Source organism: Anticarsia gemmatalis, chromosome 4 (genome assembly GCF_050436995.1).
Source record: "Anticarsia gemmatalis isolate Benzon Research Colony breed Stoneville strain chromosome 4, ilAntGemm2 primary, whole genome shotgun sequence".
Taxonomy (NCBI): domain Eukaryota; kingdom Metazoa; phylum Arthropoda; class Insecta; order Lepidoptera; family Erebidae; genus Anticarsia; species Anticarsia gemmatalis.
In genome coordinates, this window is record NC_134748.1 from 1703887 (window position 1) to 1727536 (window position 23650).

A 23650-nucleotide genomic window follows, 5' to 3' on the forward strand; every position below is an offset into this window, starting at 1 on the left:
TATTTAAAGACTATCATTAGAGAATATAATTTGAAGTGTACTATAGTGTCCGTACCCTCGCTGGTCTTCCTGGTGACGTTGACGACGTCCCCCTCGGCCAGCGGCAGCTCGTCGGGCTGCGCGGGCGCGTACGCGTACAGCGCGCACACCTGCGGGCAGTCCCAGCCCGCGTACACCGCCTCGCCCTCCGCGCCGCCTGTGGGCGCCACCAGCGCCTCCGACCAGCGCGACCACGCCGTCTCGTTGCCGCACGACATCAGCTGCAAATATCACGTCAACATTAGTACTGTATGAAGGGCAACGCCCGTGTGTTATTGACGATTAGTCGACATCATCAAACAAACAATAAGACGAAATTTAATTGATTAAAAAAGGCAAGCTTAATAAAAAAGTGCAGCATGATCATGTGACTCGTGAAAATTGCTGGCACAGATTAGTGTAACAATTTTCAACCCAATATTTTTTCAATAGGTAGGTGCTTTACAATAAAATAAATTACTATTTTCTTCCAGAGAACAAATTAATAAAAGGACAATGGCGAAAAAATTACTTATATTTTCGAGGCATCTCCGAATTTCAATATTAGCAAAGTAATTTATTATAGAATGTACGATTTTCAGGAATGTTATTTTTACTTGTAATGGCGACATTATATACCTTAAACAAAAAGCATTAAATTGACTAACTCAAAACGATTCCCCACTTCCTTTAGATAAAAAAATGTTACCATTCGGTACTTTGTTGCTCAGTTAGTAGTTTTTTTGTCTGTGGGTCTATTTATTTTTGTTAATAAGTAAATAATCTTCAACGTGAATCGTTATGATAATTTATTAAAAACAGTGTCAAACAAATCAAGAACTCATTAATTATTTTGCTTATACCACTACTTCTGCAGAAATTAGAAAATATAGGTATAAGGGGTCAACAACTTCGACTTTTTGAGAGCTACCTGTCTGATCGCCATCAGTGCGTCAAAATTGAACACTGGACTAGCCATAACCGTCAAGTACACTACGGCGTTCCTCAGGGAAGCATACTGGGCCCAACATTGTTCCTCGTGTTCATAAATGACCTGTGTAACCTTAAACTGGCAAATGGGAAAATTGTGACATACGCAGACGATACAGCACTAATTTTTAGTGCACCTAGCGTGCACCTGCCTGAGCGTAATGAAATGTTCGTTCCCAGGAACGAACATTTCATTACGCTCAGGCAGATTTTAACCTTGTCACAAATTGGCTCTTCAGTAATGCTCTCTATCTTAATGTCAAAAAAACTAATTACATATGTTTTTCCTTATCCACAACTTTACATGATATATCTAATTTTAAAATAATAGCCCACAACTGTCCTGATAATGTCCAATGTACCTGTCCCAGTCTACAAATGACAAACAATACTAAATACCTAGGAATTATAATTGACAAGAACCTCACGTTTAAACAACATATAACGCAGCTTGCGACAAGAATTAGAAAATTAATATACATATTTAAGAACCTTAGAAACGTAGTTGATAAAAATACAATAAAAATGACTTATTTCTCTCTATGTCAATCTCTCCTCACGTATTGCATCACTGTGTGGGGTGGAGCCGCAAAGACATTGATTCTACCGCTGGAAAGAGCCCAAAGAGCTGTATTAAAGGTGTCCTTCTTCCTCCCTTTCCATTATCCATCATCTGACTTATACAGTTTCTGTAACGTACTTACAGTGCGCCAACTTTATGTTCTCCATGCAGTAATAAAAAAACATTCTGACATCAACCTCACACTTTCCAGTCACTCACAGAGACGCAGAAACGCTAGAATATGCCCTCCGGTTCTATTTAGAAATAGTTTATCCCACAAAATGTTTTGTTTTCTTGGCAGTCATTTGTACAATAGAATTAACTCACACCTTGAAATCGTTTCCCTTCCGAAACATAAATGTAAACAAATAGTTTCACAATGGGTACATAAACTTAGTTACGATGCAACGGAAAATCTTCTGAAAACGCTGATATAAATGTATATTTGTTTTATTTTTTATACGAATTAAGCATACACGCTCTCACACACACAACACTACATTCTAGTATACACACCTCACTCACAGTCTTATACAATACATAATTTAGATCTTTATAGAAACATCAAAAATAACTCCTGTTGTTTTATATAGCTATTTAATTTTGTTATGTTTAAGAAACTTTATTTATTTATTTTAATGGATCTTCGCGCTTACTATTATTTTATAGCCCACATGCTTTCCAATGTCTGCGACTCGATGTATGTAGGGAGCCTGGTAATCTGTCTGACAGGATCTTCCTAGTTCAGATACCAGTCTCTCACAAAGGTTTTTTTTTCTTTGAACTTAGTAGTATGTAAATAGTTTTTAGTTTAAGTCATCCTTTGTGAAAGAAAATAAATAAATAAATTATTATTATTATTAATTATATATTTACAGTCAACAGTGATCTCTTATATTTTTAAAGTATAGCAGCCATATTGTCTACTTCGGTTCGATTTGAATGTTTGTCGTTCACGTTTGGTGATTTTCGGAATCGACGTGTTGTTGTGGTTTGCGATTACTTTTGGTTTTTCGTACCTATTTTGAAACAACTCGGACTTACTGAGGATTTCTGCTCTATTTGTTAACCCTGATTATCTCCAACAGATTTCGATTTGGATTGCATGAACATGTCTTATGAACGTTTCCCTTGCTTTTTGGATTTTGTGAACTAGTTAAATACTTCTTCAAGTATGGGACGTCTTGTCAGACTGACTCGAATTTTGTGCGTGAATTGTAACATAGAATAGCTTCCGCTGATACCCTGCTTTGGAACAAAATACAAGAGTTGCCACATTGCTGACTAGCTGGGTTTATCCAATAACATATCTCACGAAAACAATGTTACGTATACCTACATACTAATTGAAAATAACATACATGGTCGAACAGGAATCTTAGATTATTATTGCAGTTGCCCGGTGTATTATAACATTTGTTTTATTTGAAGACGCAACATTTTGAAGTTAGTGATTATGATGTATGAGATTTTGCCATTGTTCTTTCGAATTGTAATAGAAATACATACCATCTCGACAGTCCGTCCCTCGTGGTTCTCCAGCAGGGTGATGAGCAGCGCGTGCTTGGCGCTGGCGGCGCCCGCGTCGCTGGCGCACACCTCCAGCAGCGAGCGCGCGCAGTGGTCCACGCACACGAACTGATCCTCACTGCAAACACACAAACAAATATGCATCTATTTACACTATATTTACATACTATTATTGATGCTATATATATTATGCTCATTTAGAGCGTTTTTCGGGCAGATATCGGTGGGTATAAGTTTAAACTATAATAATATTATATCAGTTACACAAATATTGATTGCTTATTTGATCAAAATGGGTCAATCACAAAATGAATAAAAAAGATCGAAAGTATTTGAAAGTCTAATGAATGCTTACCTCTTCTTCTTGGCGATGACGAGCAGGTCATTGAAGAGGAACAGATGCAGCGGTATCTTGGTGAACTTCTTGCCAAACGTCAGCTTCAGTTCGTCAGACTTCCACACGAGCTGCGTCATCTCACCGGATCGCACCAGCCAGCGAATAGGCCTAATGAAAATAATTTAACGTTAGCATATACTATATTTATAAATCAAGAGAGCTAAAACTCTTGACAAAAGGACTGGATTTAGTTAGTAACAAATACAGGGCGCGATTGGCGTCTGTGTATCCATGTGCCACGCTCGGAGTAACTACATAATGAAACTAGTCATGGCTAGGCACAGGACTCAGTACACACATACACAAAATCACGCTTCTTCCATAGGGTTAGGTAGTGGTCTAAGAGGTCAGTACTGCGCAGTTAAAAGCTGTCTCTCTCTACTCTATAGGAAAGTACTCTAAAGGAATCTAAATGGAGATTGGAAAACACGTAAGCTTATGTCGTCATGTATATTTACCGTCGGTCCCTGGTGGAGCAGGCGGGTCCGAGCGAGGGCGGGTCGCGGATGTGCGGCGGGAACTCGATGATGTTCGCCAGACGGTACATCTCCTCGATACGCTCCGTGTTGCGCGCGCCCTCGTTACATTGTGACACGTACTAGAACAAGAGCGACAATTACATTAAGTTGCTGATTTTTAATGCAAAGGAGATCAATGGAAAGGAGATCAATAGGCTGTTGTAATATTGCAAGAGCAGGTGAATTCGCATTGCATTGATCCAATAAAAAAAGATGATTCAAATTAAAAATTATACTAAGTTTATGCAGCATTATTAAGAAATCTCTGATACTTCTACAAGATTATTATTTTTGTTCAAAAAAAAAAATTATCGGTAGTATAGTCTATTGCAGGCCTTTGCCCTGCAGTGGGACAATATGGGCTGATAATAAATAATTTATAGTCTATTACTTTACAGGGAGCCAGTCTATTACTTTAAACATCTTGCAATTTTTACTTAGGATAACTTGATTTATGCATTTAACGATTCATAAGAGAACGATAACTCCGCATTAAATCAAAAGCAATATAATACTAACGTTGTTAAGCGTGACGAGTGCTCTTGCACAGGCGTGGTACTCATCGTCCTCGGCCGCCAGGTTCTTGAGCACGGCGTCCAGCAGGAGCGGCAGGCGGGTCACGCGCTGCATCGGCAACATCAGGAACGAGTGTAGCGATAACGACTGACAGGATGGGTGGCTCTCCAGTCTAGAACGTAGAGAAAAGAGGGGTAAGAATAACAATAAAATGTGGCAATACTCATGTAGTTTGATGCTTATGGAGTAGACTTAGTTTGGTTTTAGTTTTGCCTGTCGCTTACTTACTTTATTTAAAGACAGAAATTGTTATATTTTTACAAATAATGTTAAAAAGTTTTTTAAAGATACCTATAGATCTGAGGATGAGGAAATGACAGCTATTTGACGCTGTTTAGGACATTTGATAATGATAAATCTAGGCAGAAAACTATGTGCAGACCTACTTTCTGCTGTATTGTATATCGCAATTTGAGTGTTTATCAGATAGGCTATTCAAGTGCATTTATTTATAAGAATTTATGTTCCGTTCCTACATAGACAATTAATACATGTTAGGTATACATACTTCTTGAGCGCCTGTGCGAAGGCGGGCCGCGTGTGTAGACGCTGCAGCGCGCGCACCATGAGCGCCTGGTTCTCGCAGTACTTGACGTACACCACGAAGTGGCGCTCGGCGTGCGCGCGCACGATGTCGCAGATGCCCTGCAGCAGGATGTTCTCCTGCCAGCACTTCTCCAGCTCGTTCATCAGCAGCTGCGAGCACTTGCGCACTGCAACAAAGGAATATTGAGTTATTGTTTAGTTAACGCTGGTGAAAGTTGTTTAAGAATATCAAAATTAAAAGTCGAAAAGAAAATTTTATTATTAATGGTTAGTAATTAATCCATAGCTATTTTCTTTTGCTTAGATTCTCGGAAAAAAGTTATTAAGAGAGAAATTCCTAAATTTAAAGGCACAATCATTAGTTATAAGGAGATAAAATAAAAATTCTAAAACGTAGACCCAAAACTCAGATTTGAAAGACGATTTTTATCCTTTGTTGTTCGTTTTCCCTGAAGTTTAACAGAAAAGTTATTTACCTGGTAGAATAGTAGCGAAGATAGTCTCCCAGTCGTCCCTGGGCATGATGTGAGGGTCGCGGAAGGCGGGGTGCGCGATGAAGTTAGCTTCAAGCACGTTCAGTGAGTTCAGGTACGACGCCTCTGATGTTAGCAACTCGAACTTCGCTTCTTGGAGACGCTTCTGCGCGGGCGCAAGGGAACCTGCTCACAAAAGAAAAAAAATATTTAGTTTATTTTTATTAAATCTTGTTATTACAATAGTTTTACATGGGGCTAAAGGCGACCTGAAAGACTGCGTACCAGTCCTTGAGTGAGTGAGTGTGTGTAAGGGGAATAAGGGGGTATGGGAAATCACAAAAACCGAAGCCTACGTTACGACGAAACTGGAAATATAATTACCACTTTTCCCTTAGTGTTAAAAAAAAAACAGATTCTGAATTGAAATAGGCGGATAAGATAGGATGCCCGGATTTCGGATTTCCTTGATTTATAGTGCGAAATAATCTCGGTGTAGAACACATGCATTTTCTCGCTAATGGATTATATTTATGTTATGATCTTATCTCATTTAAATAAAGGAAAAGATGAGCTCAAGACAAAGCTATGCGAATAACACTATCAATCAATAGATTAGATTATTGGATGGTCTTCATTTCTTAGTATTGACTTTATACCGGTTTTGATAGCTAATGTAACCGCATCCAATATTTAACGAATGAATCATAACAACTTGTGCTAGATATCTAACCAACAAAATTATTATGTCCAATAGTCGTAGATATAGCGCGTGATAAGTTTATAGCGAATAGCAATAGCCGTTTTTTGTATATAAAGTCCTTGGCTTTCCTTAGAAATAATACTTAACATGTTTTTTAGTAGTTCGTAAATACTTACTGAGCACAGCAGAGTTGAGCACCTCTGGCACCTCACACCAGAGCGTGCGAGAGGGTCCGCGCGGCGCGACGAGTGCCATGGCGGAGGGGCGCGCGGGGTTGGCGCTGGCGCCGCTCGTCACGCTGGTGGTGCTGGTCGTGCTCGTGGCACTGCGCTGCGAGCCCGGGTCGTACGCGTCCGAGTCCGAGTCGCCTGTCTCGCGACACACCGACTGTGGAGAAACAAAATTATTAGTAAGTAAATAATTAGTCAGTTGGAGACGCTGGAGTTGTATAGAAGAACTGATTGTATGAGGCGGCCTATGTCCAGCGGTGAATGTCTTTTGATGAAATAAATTAGTAGGTCATTAAGTACCCAGAGGGTTTAAGTGATCGGGGGGCTATCATGTATCTCAGTTGACAATTATTTGAAAGCCACTATGCTCTACATAGTTTTCTCCCTTTGATTATAGTAATTAACACGTTACATCAAAACAGAAATGTACTGAATAGTGGACTTGAGGTACATTAGTTTTACAATGTTCCTCTGTTGCCCCTCTGGTAGTTCAAGAAGAAAAAGGCTTTTGGAACAGACACATCTAATTAAAGTTACGAAATAATAATAAGTAGCTTAGGCAAGTTGGTATTCTCATTTTTCGCAAATGCAAATCAAAATAAGTAGGTGGGCTCTAAGAAGCATAACTACTTAACTCAAAACCACATTAACATAAAATGACTAAACTCATTAATTACAAGTGTCGTCGATGTACAAATCGGTTTGTTTGTGCACAAATATAAAAAAGAGATATCGAATGTTTAATTCAAGTTGACCTCTAAGCATCGCACGGACCGACATTCGAAATCTGCTCGAACTGGTCAACGTCAAGGTTGATTCTATTGAGATGCACGATGTTTACTAACACGTTAATTACTTTGTGTTACTTTGTTCGGTCACTAATATCGACTAATTGCTAAACAAGAGGTTCCTAATTTTTCGGTTAGACTTTAACTTGAAATATCATGGAGGTAAAAGTGAGTAAGTGAGTCTTTTCCACGCAAAAAAGTAAGGTAGTACTTAAAAGGCTTTACAACTGATACAGCTTTAAAAATAGGAAAACATCGCGATGCCTAAAAATTGTTTAATACATTTCCTAACGGCATGTAAAGTCCTCAACTCGCACTCAGCCAGCGTGGTTGACTCAAGGCCTAACCCCTCTCCCGCTTGGGTGAGAGCTTTGCCCGGCAGTGGGACAATCAAGGGTTAAGAAAACAAGCAGCTTTGGATTGAAAGAATGTTACAAGCGGCCTGGCCAAGACTTTAAACAATAGTGTTAGACAGCATGGATCTCTAAAGTGCCATACGGTACCGTACAAGTTATAGAAAACAGGTTTTCTAAGTTACAAGTCCCAACTTAACAAAACCAATAAAATATTGATTTACTGCCCTACAAAAACACGAATAGTAAAACCGTATGTTATTTAACTTTATCACGTGTCAGTACACTAGGGTCACGGAGCCAGATACATTCCCGTTCGTAATTACATCCAATTAGCGACGCGAATTAACGCCCAAACGATTAATACCCGCTCAAATTAGATACACTAATTAATATATGTTTACTTCCTTCGATGACTGGGAATTATTTATAGACAGACAGGTAAAGTATTGTTTATTATTGTGTTTAATGCTGTAACGGTTATTTTTGGGACAATTATAAAGTGATATACTTGAGAGGCAACATACCAATGACTTTTGTTATGTGTGAATTAGAAATAATTTACACTAGTTCGAACGGTGAAGGAAAACATTGTGATGAAACCTTGCATGCCTAAAAATTGTTTCGTACATTTCTTAACGGCATGTAATTGCAAAGTCCCCAAACCATTCTTGGCCAGCGTGGTGGACTCAAGGCCTAACCTCTACCCCGTTTGGGACACCCTTACCCAGCAGTGGGTCAATTGTGGGTTAAAAAATCCTTGATCCGTACTAGCAAACACAAGGCTAGGTTCATTGATAAGCTCAAGTTATAAAGTCTTATCTTTTAACTAAAGTGAATAATATTTAATGTTAATGTTTCCTAATGAGAGTGGCCAGGATTATTGCGACGCAGACAAAAAGGAAACGTCCCAACAACAGTTAATTACTATGTAATGAAATAACGACAGCTAGTTAAAAGTCGCCAATGGTGTCATAAAGACATTACGGGAGTGCTATAAAAGTACGGCGTATTAGTTTTACGCAGGTTATTATCTTTTATCTGCTAAGTGCAGGCAGCTGATCTCATGCTGACGTTCACACGTGGAGACAAAGCTTAACAACTTAGTTGCAACACAGTTATCAAACTTTTACAACGACACTTATTAGACACTAGCTGACCCGCGCAACTTCGCTTGCGTCACATAAGAGAATGAATCAAAATTTTACCCGTTTTTGTAACATTTTTCGTTGCTACTCCGCTCCTAATGACCGTAGCGTGATGTTATATAGCCTATAGCCTTCCTCGATAAATGGGCTATCTAACACTGAAAGAATCGGACCAGTAGTTCCTGAGATTAGCGCGTTCAAACAAACAAACAAACAAACAAACTCTTCAGCTTTATTATATTAGTAAGTATAGATTAGCTTATGGCCATGACTTCGTCCGCGTGAACACGTTTTCCGGGTAGAAAGTAATCCTATATCTTAATCTAGTTTATAAACTAGGTATATGTGTACGAAATTTCATGAAATGCCGTTAAGTACTTTTTGCGTGAAAGACTAACAAACATACTTACATACATACAAATGTTCCTCTTTATAATATTAAAAGTATACAAGTATAGATACATATTATGTTTATCGGAAGTAATAAAACACTTAATTCAGACACCAATTAAAATAATAAAGTAAAATTTTAACGTTTCTGAAGTGAAAAGTCGAACTCTGAATTATTCAATCAGAGATTTGGGTCAATTGTTCTGTATTTACGTGGTTCATCAGTTTTCGGTCATTCGTTGTTCCATTGGAGTGAATGGATGAATGGGACAATAGACTGATGATACAATTGTATCTGATCTAATCTAAAGTTGTTAGTATAATGAGACGTTTAAAGGACATACAAGTTAGTCCATACTAATATTATAAATGCGAAAGTAACTCTGTCTGTCTGTCTGCTACTCAATCACGCCTAAACTTCTGAACCAATTTGCATGAAATTTGGTATGGCGATATTTTGATACCCGAGAAAGGACATAGGCTACATATCATCACGTTACGACCAAAAGGAGCAGAGTACCAGTAAGTAATGTTACAAAAACGGGGAAAAATTTCACCCATTCTCTCTTAGTGGACGCAAGCGAAGTTGCGCGGGTCAGCTAGTACTAAAGAAATCTAGGTTTACAAGTGACTATTGTCGTTGATGATGCAATGGTGTAAAGATAGTGTTCGTTGAAGTACATACCTCGACTTTAGCGGCGTTGTAAAACTGGTAGAGTGGTTCGTGTGTGAAGAGCGAGTGAGGCAGCGGCGAGGCAGGGTGTGAGCCCGAGGATGCTCCAGAAGACGATGAGATGTTGCCGGCCTGGTACAGACCTGCCTCTGCGTACCTGGGGACAAGGAGACATGACATTGTAGAATTCAGACCATGCTTGAATGGGTGAAAAATGGAATGGGTAAAGTTTCCAGTACGAAAAAAGAGCGGAACATGTCCATAGAGTCCACAGACATGATTACCTGCTGTCAAATTGTATAGAAGAATGTTCGTCAGTTCAAAGACTCTGCCCTCCAGTTGAAGATATTGTTTGTAGCTGTTATCTTATAATTAAATTGATGCGTGAATATGGTGCGTTGCAGAAACAAAAGATACTTATTTATGTTGGTTCTTTTTACGGTTCGTAACTTTTCTGATTTTTACACGATGAAATTATGTGATTGTGACTGTATATTTTGCAATTTGCTGCTCACCTTTTCCGACAAAGTAGGGATAAAAACATGGTGAACCGACACAGTCGCGTAAACGTAACATTCAGTAGTAAAATGTGACAAAACTGACTATTTGCGATAACGCGCCGCACTCAAACTGAAACGTCCTCGACAAATTGCGGCGACGTTTGATTACAACTAATTATTATGGAAATACCCTTCATATCGTAATATAACAGTGTCATGGTTAGGTTATTTATTTCCAGCTTAGGTATGTTTTTCTGGCGGTTTCTTGGTCTATTTCAAGTTATCACGCCTTTAATAAGGATTACGTTTTATGATTTGTGATTACGCAATTACGCCATTTTTTAATCTTTTCAACAGCTGTAGTAAGAGATAGGCCTACTTAGAGACTAGTTTAGTGATATCTGGGTTGGGATAGGTTATTGGAAATTCAAAAGACAACTCTCGCTTCAAGAATTGCTCTTGTGTCGCGGGGACTTCTACAAACAACGGACACAAAGTATAATTAACCAACTAATCGTAGATTGCAATAATAATTGTTTTACGTGGGAATTTATATCACGATCTCCTGACGCACTGTTAGTGGCGTGGCGATCACTTTATTCACTGCGCCACGGAGTAATTGAAACTAAAATTAAAACATTTTCTCTCAGCATACCACTTTCGGAAAATCACAATTAACCGCCAATCTTAACCTCACTTATCCTTTACAAACCAGCGGGAGAAACTGGCAAAACATAATAAATAATACGACATGTAATATATGGCAATATGCAAGACATTTATCATCATTGGAAAGTAATTCGCAATGTAGGGCGCCGATATGTTGCCGGCTACAGTGTATAGGTCGGCCTTCGAATACCTGTAGCGGCTGAGTTTCAACATCGTGGTAAGGTCGGACAACTTCAGGTTTAAGACGTTGACTAAAGACGTATTAAATAGATATTGTTATGTAGCCAGGGATTAGTGGAAGCCCTTGGCCTATTATCCTGATACAAGGTTAGCTGATAACTCCTTATAAGATGTAAGTAAGTACCTAAGTATAGATTATGTTTTCAAAGACAATTTCCTAGACGGCTCAAGCTTTAGTGCTACAGGTTTCTAAAGCTGAGATTCGGGAGTGTGAAACGCTAATTATGAAAAATATAAAGTCTGGTCTATGAATTGGGCGGAGTTAAGAGATTTGTTCGTTGCTATAAATATCTTACTAATTGAGCATTATTTTCCTGAAAGAGTAACAAACATACAGACAAGCTACAGCAATTATATTATTAAATAGCATGACTAAAATGTGAATGTATACTCCTTAGTTTCCTATAAGTACGAGTAAAAATCCCCACATTATTATATCATTTGCGTAGGACTGTCCCCGAGGAGAATACCTACGTCATATACACCACAATGAGTCTATACGTCAATAGAAAGAAGGTAAAATATTAAGGACGCAATTAATGTTTAAAACTAGTTATGCCTATACTTCGTTCGGCTATACGAACGGAAAATTTAAAAGCTTGGGTCAGAATCATAGTCTTCAACTATCTCCATGTCTAATTTCGTTAAAAGCAATTGAGTGGTTTAGCAATGAAAACGTAACAATCAGCCAGACTGACGAAAAATCGCATGCGTTTTTTATGAAAGTGATAGATACCTATTACCTATTTGCTAATTAAAATGACATTAAATGTATGAAAACAACTGTCAAAACTCCATTTGAAAAGCCACCTGATAGAATTTTAGGTGTCGTGATAAATCAGTGCTTAAGTATGCTATAATAAGAAGCACTTAATGAAGGCAATGATTTTCGTAAAGATGTTTGAGATTTAGTACACATCAAGGAAAACGAAATGATTTATTAATGGAGCATGACGAATCCTTGTCTCAAGAAGTCATGACTAACATGATAGTGGAAAGGAAATAAATGTATGCATCAATTAAATGGTGTACAGATGACACAGGATGATTATTTAGTTAAAATATTCGAACATAAGCAACTGTAGGGTAGGTACCTTATAGTAATATTAATTTGAGTGACTGACAAAAGAGACCGCACCGGATTAAACCAAATCAGTTAAGTCAAATGTTTGTCTACGTTACAAATAATGAATTAGGCGCCAGATCAAATTAATAATAGACCTTATGTCTATCCAGGAATTAATCTATTAGCCTTAATTAGTCTGCCAGATTTTATCCGTTCCGTAAGACGTGAAATCATTACTTTCAGCATATCATTAAGGCCCATTTAGACGGGGAGAGTTTCTCGTACGGTTCCGAGCGAGAAACTATGCGCTACTATCACAAGCAATAATCGCCATAACACAATCGTATCAAAATGTTTACATACAGGCAAGAATTAAAATCTCGCCTACGATTATGTCACACGAGATTCGCATATGACTTATCGCTAGGCGATAATTGCCTATGTTTGTTTACACAACGAAGGTATAGAAAGCAGATTGTTGCTTACGAGAATCTTAACTTGTATTAACACGATCTCGTGTGACATATTTTCAAGTAGATACGAGTATCGTACAAATCAGTTTGAATCGTTTTTAGTGCGAGATTTGTCATTCGAGTTTAGTGATCCGATGAACTCCGATGCCCGATTCTTCATTGTCGAGAACTGATAGCTACACACACAGTGGTGGAATTCAAGCATGCAAGATGATTTTCCAAATGATTCAACCAATGCACAATAATAATTTTTTTTCCAAATATCTCTATATAAATGCCAATTAGCTTATAATAAATCAACTTATGATTTATTATAAGCTAATTGGCATTTATTTGTTTTGTAATCTATCTTATTAAAGCAAGACTGATTTTGAATATATACTTAGGTAATCTTTTTTTTTTCTTTATTTTTGATCTTTTGATGGTACTCTAAATATTTCTGATAATGTTTGAAATGAATCTCCTGTAGCCAAATATTTTAAAGTTATTTCCAATTTTGTACGAGCGGGTATAGCTTGACGCATATTTGTGTTCCTTTTTTGTATAGATGGTCCAATTTCTTGAACTAAATATATGAGTTGAGTTTTCGTAAGCCGAAACATATTTTTGAATGTCTCTTCATCTTCCAATTGTAATTCAAGGCACAACGTGTTAGATGCTCCCAAATCATTTCTTCTACCTATCCATTTTTAACCCAACACGTTTTCTTCTTTTTCCGTTTAACTAATACTTGCCTTAGAAGAGCAGACATAATTAAAACACCATCGCGCACTGCACTCATGGTAGCAAGTGGCATAAAATCTCGAAATACGATTATTGCTTTGAAATTATGTTTACACGGACATAACAGTATTCCATTGCTAGGCAATTCTCGCCCAAAGCAACGAGCGAGGAGAGCGAATGTTTAGACGAAAAAAATGTTTTATATTCTTTCGATAATCGTATCTTCGAGACGAGAAACTCTCCTCGTCTAAATGGGCCTTTAATCAGTACTTTCGCATAAATATTTAGTATAGAAGTATAGATTTATGCCATCAAAAACATTCTGTAAAAACCTCAAGTCTCGCCGTAAAAAGTTGTGAGATCTATATAATACCAAGTCGATTAACCTATTTAGTCTCTACTTAAAGGACCTTCTGTCTTAAGTTATTACGTATGTTATTATCATGCCAATTATAAAAAAAATACCTTTAAAACAAATAGACCGACCTGGCCATCGCATGATTTGATTATTAGTATGTATCACACTACACAGCACGACGAGAACTTAAAATGCTCCTGAAATGTTAATGGCGAATTTGTGTTTTCTTGCGATGACCAAGTCGATCTATTTGTTTTAAAGGTATTTTTTTAATAATTGGCATGATAATAACATACGTAATAACTTAAGACAGAAGGTCCTTTAAGTAGAGACTAAATAGGTTAATCGACTTGGTATTATATAGATCTCACAACTTTTTACGGCGAGACTTGAGGTTTTTACAGAATGTTTTTGATGGCATCTCACTTCTTTTTGTAGACCGAACATAAGTCCAATTTGTATGGAAAGACGTTTTTTTTTTTCATAATTCAACATATTTTCCTATGGGAATGTTGTTCAGTTTCATGGGCTAAACACCCTTACCTACCCTATACCCCTTCCCGTTATGCCTCATATAGTAGGTACCTATTTACACCTATTTATTTTATTTTCTACAGTAATAATAATTAATTAACTGCAAATATAACCTTGTAATCTTATACATTTATATGGGTTTACAAAGTTATTGTTGCAGTTAGTGTATTTAGAAAACTGGACCGAAATTAGAAAATATTAGATTTTTCCCATGATTAAGACACTAAACCCTATTTGTATTCTAAATTTTAAGCTTCTAAGTCTGCTAGAAGTACCTTAGACTTTTGATGATCGGTGAGTCAGTGAGTCAGTGAGTCAGTGAATCAGTGAATCAGTGAGTGACAAAATTCAAAATTTTAACAAGTTGTCATTCTTAAACTACTGGTTCAAATTGACTGAAATTTTAAATATACCGTGTTTATACAATGACTGATTAGTTGCTGAAACTCCAGGCTTCTTGTTTTATCCACAACGAAATTATAGGGGTGTCAAAAATAGCCCGAATTGCTTCGAGAAAAGGATGTTACGGCCGTGCCGCTTTTTTTTTGCTCGACTTGTGGGGGCACTTCCGTGCCCCCAGATTTATCTGATAAAATCATTCACTGTAGATTAACTTAATCGGCGTTAAAGTGAAATTGGCAAAATAAAAATTGTCTTAATAGCAGTTGATGCCTGTTAAAGTTAACGTGCAAAGTCACAGTTTATACGCATTATTATTAAGGAAACATTAAAAAACCAACACAAGTTTACCTGCAGAAGATGATAACAGCCAAAATAACGTCAGTTTCTTAACAAGCACTAACAATTAACATCAATTCACAGTCCACATGTTCCGCATAGTGATATAACTAACCAAAATAACATTACAGAACCACGTAAATATTCACTACACGAATAAAATATCGTATGTACACTGTACTCGGCTGTACAGTAAATAAATATAAATAAAATATGTTCGCGCGCTAAAGCTGCGAAGGTGCGCGGCAACGGATTCGATTCAAATCCCACCAACGTCCTTCTGAGCGCGCATAATAGCTGAGTTAAAGTTATCAGATGTAGCAACACATGAGCGACGAGCGATTTAATGACGATGGCAGCGATGAAAGACAAAACGCTGTCAGTGGCATAAGCGCCTCCTAATAGAAGTTATTTTTCCTTGCGATAAGATTGTTTGTGTGGAGACATTTTATATTGTGTGCTAAAAAAAATGATTCAGCCGTTAATGTTTTTTCGTCCCAGAAAAAGTACTTATCAAAGGGAAATGACATTGGACAGCGGAAAGATATCATAGTAAGGGCAATTGAGGAAATTTGCCGACGAACAACTCTGTAAGAATATTGTGAGTTACAAGCTCTTAGAAATTATAAATAAAGTGATCTTGCAAATCGCCTACGCTATTGCAGTCCCGCTTTCAGCCTATGACTCGGGCCATACGTAACGGTGGTACGGAAAACAGGCTTGTGAGTCATCGGTTTCGTGGATAATGGTCGACGTCATGCGCGCGCGCAACCACCTCGCTACTGACTAACGTCTGCTGAGCGAGGAGATACCTCGGGACCACGCTTATGGGGTCACTTACTACGACAGAAAAAACTAACTCGTTTTAAACAATTACGTAGCGTTAATTGCCTTTATTTGTTCGCCTTTGTTATGTTTGTAGGTTGCCTCTACCCACATGGTGATAACATTTGCAGAATTGCACCAAACAAATGTAGGTAGACCAAGATATAAATGACGCGTCTGTGGTATTTACTTCGAATCGTTTTATCTTTCTTACAATTGGAGGCAGACGAGACACAATAGGTTTTGTTTTGTTATTGCTCATCGCAATTTGGATATAAAACGCAATAATTACCTTAATATAACGTACTATACATGTTTGCGCGAATTATACGTGTGTTTATACCGAAACAAAACAGGATTATATATTAAAAATTCATGTGAATTAATGAGGTATACGATTAAAGTTATATATCGCACATGTTGTTGGTACCATTGAGGGTTTATAATACAATATTGAGGACGAATTTCTCCGTGTGCGAGCGTTGTGGCCATGTCGCAGTTGTTGACCTTTGTAGTGAACTCCAACTGTAACCGGAGTCGAAGCGAAACGGACCGCAATCTTAACTGTAGCGTAAATGTCGTTAACGCAGTGCAACCGATGTTATTGCGATTAGTTACTGCGTAGTAGCTTAAACACAATTAGTCGTGCATGGAGTAAGTGAAGAAGACAAAAGAAATGGAAGTAGGTCAGAGAAGGCGTCCTGATAAGAACTATTGTAGTACTATATCATCTAGGCCGTGTCTCGCCGTCGTCTGGTCTGGGTCAGTTCTATATTGTTCCCAATTTTACAGACAAGCTATGTAAAGTCCATCATTACTACGTGTTGCTTAACATTCCTATTTGACTACAAATGGGTATCACGATCACAGTCACTTGGAATGAGGACAAGTAATGAGATGAAGTCTACAGCCACTGTAATCATTCATTATACTGGAAACCCTCCCAAACATTCCGGAGATACTTGCACAGAATGCAGGAACTGGTCTGTATAATTGGAGACCGGATTTTTTTCTGATCGGCTTTCAACCGACGACGGATGGAGGAAGCCAAAAACAAGGCAGTAATAAAAAAATTAGCAAGGCATTTTCACTGAAAAGTATATTACGTTCTAGAGCATTTTGGTTATTTGATATATAAGTGAAACCGTTAAATCATTTGCTCCATCTATGGCTTACTCTTTAACGCAATGCTCTTTTGAAGGCATTTAATGAAGACGCATTTTGATGGTATAGTAAATGCTTCAGGAGCATAGTAAACTTTACATTTTTACTGTTTTAAGGCGTATCCGTAAGCGTTAAGCCGATAATAAGTGCTCTATAGATAGCAATAGTGTAAATTTAAAAATAACGTACATAAAAAGGAAGCCATTTGTAATAATCAGTAGACAGCGCGTTAGATCATGACCTTATTGTGTCTTACTGTGATTACTAAATAACTGCTATAATACTTATGATTTAATACAAATGGAAAACGTGATGCGCTTCCGCTCATTTTCTACTTTATAACATGCTATTATTTTACTAGTGTGTTGTTCAAAATAATAGGTGTTATAGATTAGTTTTGTTAAACCAGTGTGTAGATCTCGAACCAGTAGCGCGATTTTCTACAGTCGCTACAAACAAGTATCGAGAGTATGACATTTAAAAAATGCACTGCCGAAATTAGTTCCTATGACGCTCGCTAGGAGTGCTGATCAGATTTTTTTACAATATTTCTGGATAGCTAGCCGGTTGTCGAACAAGCAGCAGCAAACCAACAGCCGACAAGCTAGTCGATGGTGGAAGAGAATCGCGCTATAGGTGAAAATAACTTTCTTTGATGAGTTAGAACTACCCTCGAATTATAATCGGTTCAGCAATTTACTCGTGAAAGCATATCGGTCTTATAAGCAACTGTCAGTTATGCTTTCTTACTCAATGGATATGTTAAGTGTATGTAGTTATTTTGTTGACATTGACTGTTTGGATCTTTAACCCGAAAATCATGTGCAGGGTCAAGTTGCACTTGATACCCTCGAAATGAGATTTAACCTAGTTTCGGGTAAACTGTATTTCTGACATTTTATTTTCATCGCAGATAATTTAATACATGCACTTTGGACTCTTAGCATATTTTTCTGCTTTAAGCTACAGATAGAGTCATTTCAATTTCTGTTTTTTTATAGTTACACGAACTAGAGGGCTTGTCTATTGCTAATTGCGGAACAGCATTAGGAAATACAAAATGCTTTGTGCAGCTGGTGTAATCTTCACAGAAAAACTGCATATGCACGCATATGCATGTTTTGCTAACTAGGAATCGTAAGAGACTCTACTATACTAACACTACCAAAAGCCGTTTAACTAAATATTACAGACAGTACACATACATAAGTGTTCAAGGAAGTGCACGCCAGACGATAGATTACGCCATGATCAGTATTGTACGTAACAAGAGGCACTCACCACGAAGTGTTGGACGTGTTGGGCGCGTCGGCGCCGCACTCCGCGTACCACGAGGTCCGCGCGCGCGGGCTCTTCTCCTTGCGCGACAACGTCGGCAGCAAGCGCTTCAGCTCTGCATATAACAAAACAACAAATTTGTTAAGATCGTTATACCCTTGAAATTTAAGTGATTATTGTGTATTAGGTTGTAGTGCATTTTGATTTGGTTTGCTTGACGTTTCGGTGTTTGGTGCTTGCAAGCTGAGTGTTTCAGTGTATTTGCCGAAACGTCAAGTAAACAATAGTAACACATAATGAAGTTTACAAATATTAGATGATATGAAACACTGAATATTATATAATAACATGTATGAAACATTGAACGATTGCATGCTCAGATAATTTCGGCAGGTTAACATGATATTGTCAGCCAAGTGCTTTCAATTAAAAGATAGAGAACTACGTGAACAGATAACGCACTGGTTTTTGGTGTTTATAAGAAAAGGGATGAGTACTATATGATTTTAAACTAACGTGAAAAACGGCTATGTTCACACTGGTCTTCAAACTACAAACAAAGTGACAAAGTGCAGAATGTACAACACAAGTACCTACTACCTTCCCACGTGCTAAGTTCATGATTATAAAGGTTGCAAGTGATTTAAAGTGGGTGTCCCGACCTTGATACTCTTCCGGTTACATCTTCAATACAATCGAAAACTATTCAGCCATTAAGGTAACGCCCAACTTTAACCTTACAATTTGCAATATTAACAAGTTTCAAAATAAGTTTCGTTTTTGTTTAGTACGTTATCCACAGAATGCATTTTTTTTAAAGTTGTTCATGTCGTCACCCTTCGCCCCCAGCTGCCATCTTGGAAAATGGGGCTGGGACCGTTGGACTAGGGTGGCGTCCCCACCAGATAGAACTTAAGCTTCTATTGACCTTCTAGACCCCTCCACATAAAAAACATAAAATTGCATCTTCAGAAATACCCAAGCCAAGGCCTAAATATGTAACGTTTCAATAGACTAGTTCTTATTAATGGAAAACTTTGTACTTTATTGTCCAACGTGAACAACGCCGCAGTTTTCAACTAGTCATTAAATATTGCATGTTCAACAAACGCGATTGTTCTCATTGTCTTGACTGAGACATGACAATTATTAACTGCCAGTTACATTGATTTACGCGGGAGATTAAATGAGAATTGTTTTATTTTTTATCTGTTGCTGCTAGGAAGTTTTTTACGATTGATCTATTGAAAAATGGTGTCAAGACGTGTTACTTCTTTTAAATAGATTTTTAAATGCCCTGTGTATAGGTACCTAGTGAGGAAGCTGGTTAAGAGTGCGTGTAGACACAACAATTATGTTTAACTTTCACAATTGGAGTATAAGCTCATCCACCGAGTCATTGTTTGCCCTCCTTATACGTTATTTTGTAGAGCATTACAAACTTTACTTTATAATTAACACAAAGCAATAAGAACAAACGTTTAAAATGGGCATTAAAAACATGTAGATTGATATCTATTTTATAAGATAAAAAAGGCATGCATTTGTCATTAGTTAAAGAAAGAGAATAGAACTCACGACCCATCCCAGAGTGCAACACATACGTACAAAGGACACAGAAAACAGAATGTATTGTGTTAAAGACACGTGCATCTCCCGCCAACACTCACAGGTGACTAGTGTGGTACAGCACTAGTGACTAAGTGATGAATGCACGCAACATTATTCACATTATGTGAGTAAAGGCGAATTTACAAGCTTGTTTCATGAGTAATGTTTATTGTTTTGTCTCTGTACTTTGTATGCTTGTCTTATTTAAAATACATTATTATTATCTCATAGTTTAGTATGCAGTCGATTGTATAACGCTTTCTATTAGTTGTTTAAGAGACGAATCATGTTGTTTTTGTAAGTATTTTTGTTAGATAGTTATTTTGTTAATATTTTATTGCTTTATCGAACTCATCAAATTATTATTTTATCAACGAATTTACGTGTACTGTGATTACTAATAATAGCGTGCTTTATGAGTAAGTATATTTTAATTTTTTTTTGACCTCATTACTGTCCCACTGCAGGGCAAGGGTCTCCTCCCAAACGGGTTGTTCCCTGAGTACCCCGATCCCCGAGGCCCCCGAGCTGGAGGGACCCAAATTATTTTTAAAATTGTTCGTTAAGATAAAAATAAATCGGGGTCCTCCGGGACAGGGCCTCTGGGATCGGGGTACTCAGGGAATAACCCTTCCAAATAAGGGGGAGGGGTTAGGCCTTGAGTCTATAGTTTAAAGTAATGAGAGAGTTAAAATGTAAATTTGTGCACAAAATCAATGCGTAACTACTTAGAATTGCTAAATAATGTGGTTTAAGGTTTCATAAAACACGGCTTTACCCAGCTTACGTAATCGGTAGAGGAATAAAACATCTTTGTAAAATACAACAGAGTACACAGTGACTACAATAATGAGGCCCACCCATTGAGTTTGTATATAATGTGCTTTGTCGATGAAATTAGACCTTGTACTGACTTGACTACTGGATTTGACTGGAGTTCATATACCTGTGTATTATTGTACAAGACTATATAAAAGCATCATAATAATATAGTAAGTATAGGGTTTAATTTTAAGAGCCAAATATTTATTATGATATTGTTCTTACGTCCCTTCTCATAATAATAACCAAAATGTTACGTAAAAAGTAGTGTATCTTAGTGTTTGGTTAATAGAAGATGGACTATAGAGCACTGTTTCAGATTTTCAGTTAATAACATTGGCTTGGTATTCGTAATTGAGATGAAGCATTAAGAATTGGTTAGACTAAGTTAAGAGGCAATAATTAGCACCCGACAATTATTGCATCTAATTAAAAACAGTTAATTTTGTCAGGTTAAAAAGTGAATTAGGTACTTATTAATAGTTTAACTGAGAGTAACTGTTAGTAACCAATATTATTACAATAGTGTGTAAAACGAATTTATTTTTAGTTCACATAAAATACTTAGATTAAAGCAGTATAAAATAGAGGCCGTTGTGAAGCAGCATAATGTTAGTCTACAAGTTATGGTTATTATAAAGTATTTCCAGTTTGCATTACGTGTGAGGTCGTTGAAACAGGTTTGTGCAATAAACTAGCCACTATATTACTACGTGTTAGCAATCATTCTACACATATATTACCGCTATAGTTTGTTCTGATAAAAAATCTAAAAGAAGATAAAGATACTTGAACTAGATATTGTTTTTTGGGACGCTGATGAAACAGTAAATCACTTGAGTTGAAATGTAGTTACAGTTTTATACGTTGAATGAGAAAGGTATTATAAATAGATAAAATAGATTTTAATGTTTGTATTTAAATTAAATAACGGTCAAGATTGACTTTCTTGGACTCTTCATTTCTGTCTGTCCTTTGCTGGTCAATAGTCTATACTCGGAATGGAGGTAACCACTTCGCCAACTGTTTGCAGTTAGGGGCCTTAATAAACTGCTATTAGGTGTGTTTTAATTTTGTGAAGTAATATGTATAATAAAAAAATACTTTTTTATCAATTTACTAACTACAAGCTACAAAAATCTACTTTGTTTATTATGTTCAAAAACATGCAAAACTATTCGGTAACATAAAATACTTTCTTTCCATATCTATAATTACTAACAATAGCATGCTTTATGAGTATAATTTTTGAGTAATTAGAGAGTTACAACGATCACATCGTATTTGGAAAGTTAATTGAGATCTGTACCTAAAAGTTACAGAATATACCACAACCAGTAATGTTACTAGCCAGAAAAAAAAAACTGACATAACAAAAAACATGTAAATTAAAAAAACATGCGTTGTCTCTTTTTAAAGCTGTATGAGTGAAAGAGACAAAACGCTGTCAATAACAATGATAAAGTAATGTTACCAATTATTTTTAAATGTGTTTTTTTGATAGAGTGCATGTAATTATAATGAAAGGAACAATAATCGCAAGACAGTGCAAATAAAGACGTGTACAGTGCATAGTACCAACCACCCCGCATGTGAGAATAACTATAGAATTATGTTCTTTTTGTTTTAATACTGACTGACGATTGTATATTTTCATTTAGAGAATTAATTTCCATATTTTTATACTTATTTCTTGTTTGGTCTAATGTCAATGACAATTAAATGTTTTAATATTCATTTAAATAAAGATTAATAAAATAATAATGGTCAGGAACTTTAATAACTTTGATTGTTTTCCGTATCAGAATCTGTAAGAGTTCCTGATAATAATGGTTTTATAAAGCCGCTGTTACGCTTCTGAATATTAGATACTGTAATCTAATTCGGTGGAATTTAGACAGTTGTTTTAATACATTTGCTGTCAATTCATCCGTTGGATACTTATCCAACACTTATTCCCGACCCATAAAATAAGCCCAAGTATTATATTGTGACAGTGTGTAAATATAGCCATGGTTAGCTAGAGTAAATGTAGGTATAATGTAGCCATTAGACCTCACTCAAGGAAAATGTCTTAAGAAAATTACGAACATGTATCTTGGCTTGTAATGCTAAGCAAAATGGCTCGGTGTTGTACTACAATATTATGAGTGCTATTTAAAATATATAGCTTAAGCACGTATTGCAATCATTTATTTGTTTTCTGTAACTAGTGTTGCTTGAAATATAAATAATAGGGAGGAACAAATAGTTAGTTTTCTGTGACGATGTGATTTAACTGGCACAAGCAAAAATGTTTATAAAAGTAAATAATTGTGTAGTTTTGGTATTCCTTTAATAAATAAACACTAATGATTAAAAAATAAAACAAAGAAAAAAAGAGTACTTGAAAAGAAAATTTTGAAGAACCCTACAATTCGTTTTTGGGTTACAATAAAATTACCCCAACTCAATTGTTGCAGAATAGGTTATTTCTATTGAGTAAGATGACAATGAATGACGTAACTTAAAAGAACAATGTATTAGGTACTAACTAACGTTTAAAATTAAATAAGACCTAAGTGTAGGTAGACGTTAAGGAAAATCAAGGAAATTATACAGTTCAGCCACGTAATGAGAAAATTGTCATCGCTTGATTGACTAGATTGTTCTAAGCTGAAGTACTTAACTGTCAACACTTTATATACCTAGTCTTATAAGTTCTTAGCTCATTATTTATAACGTTACTATCATCTTAATATGAATTTTTAATTG

At 36.7% G+C, this 23650-nt stretch overlaps 1 protein-coding gene across 9 annotated transcripts in view; it reads right to left on the minus strand.

The window, feature by feature from the left end:
- The window catches only part of Exn (Ephexin), a 116840-nt gene that overhangs the window by 2233 nt on the left and 90957 nt on the right, over positions 1 to 23650 (minus strand). For all 9 annotated transcript variants that reach the window (XM_076113044.1, XM_076113048.1, XM_076113046.1 and 6 more), the window contains 10 exons: positions 18467 to 18578; positions 9908 to 10052; positions 6490 to 6700; positions 5614 to 5796; positions 5100 to 5304; positions 4535 to 4703; positions 3956 to 4095; positions 3456 to 3605; positions 3080 to 3218; positions 56 to 260 (listed from right to left, as the gene is read on the minus strand). In XM_076113044.1, coding sequence (XP_075969159.1) covers positions 56 to 260; positions 3080 to 3218; positions 3456 to 3605; positions 3956 to 4095; positions 4535 to 4703; positions 5100 to 5304; positions 5614 to 5796; positions 6490 to 6700; positions 9908 to 10052; positions 18467 to 18578 — 1659 coding nt within the window. The remainder of the gene's footprint in view (positions 1 to 55; positions 261 to 3079; positions 3219 to 3455; positions 3606 to 3955; positions 4096 to 4534; positions 4704 to 5099; positions 5305 to 5613; positions 5797 to 6489; positions 6701 to 9907; positions 10053 to 18466; positions 18579 to 23650) is intronic.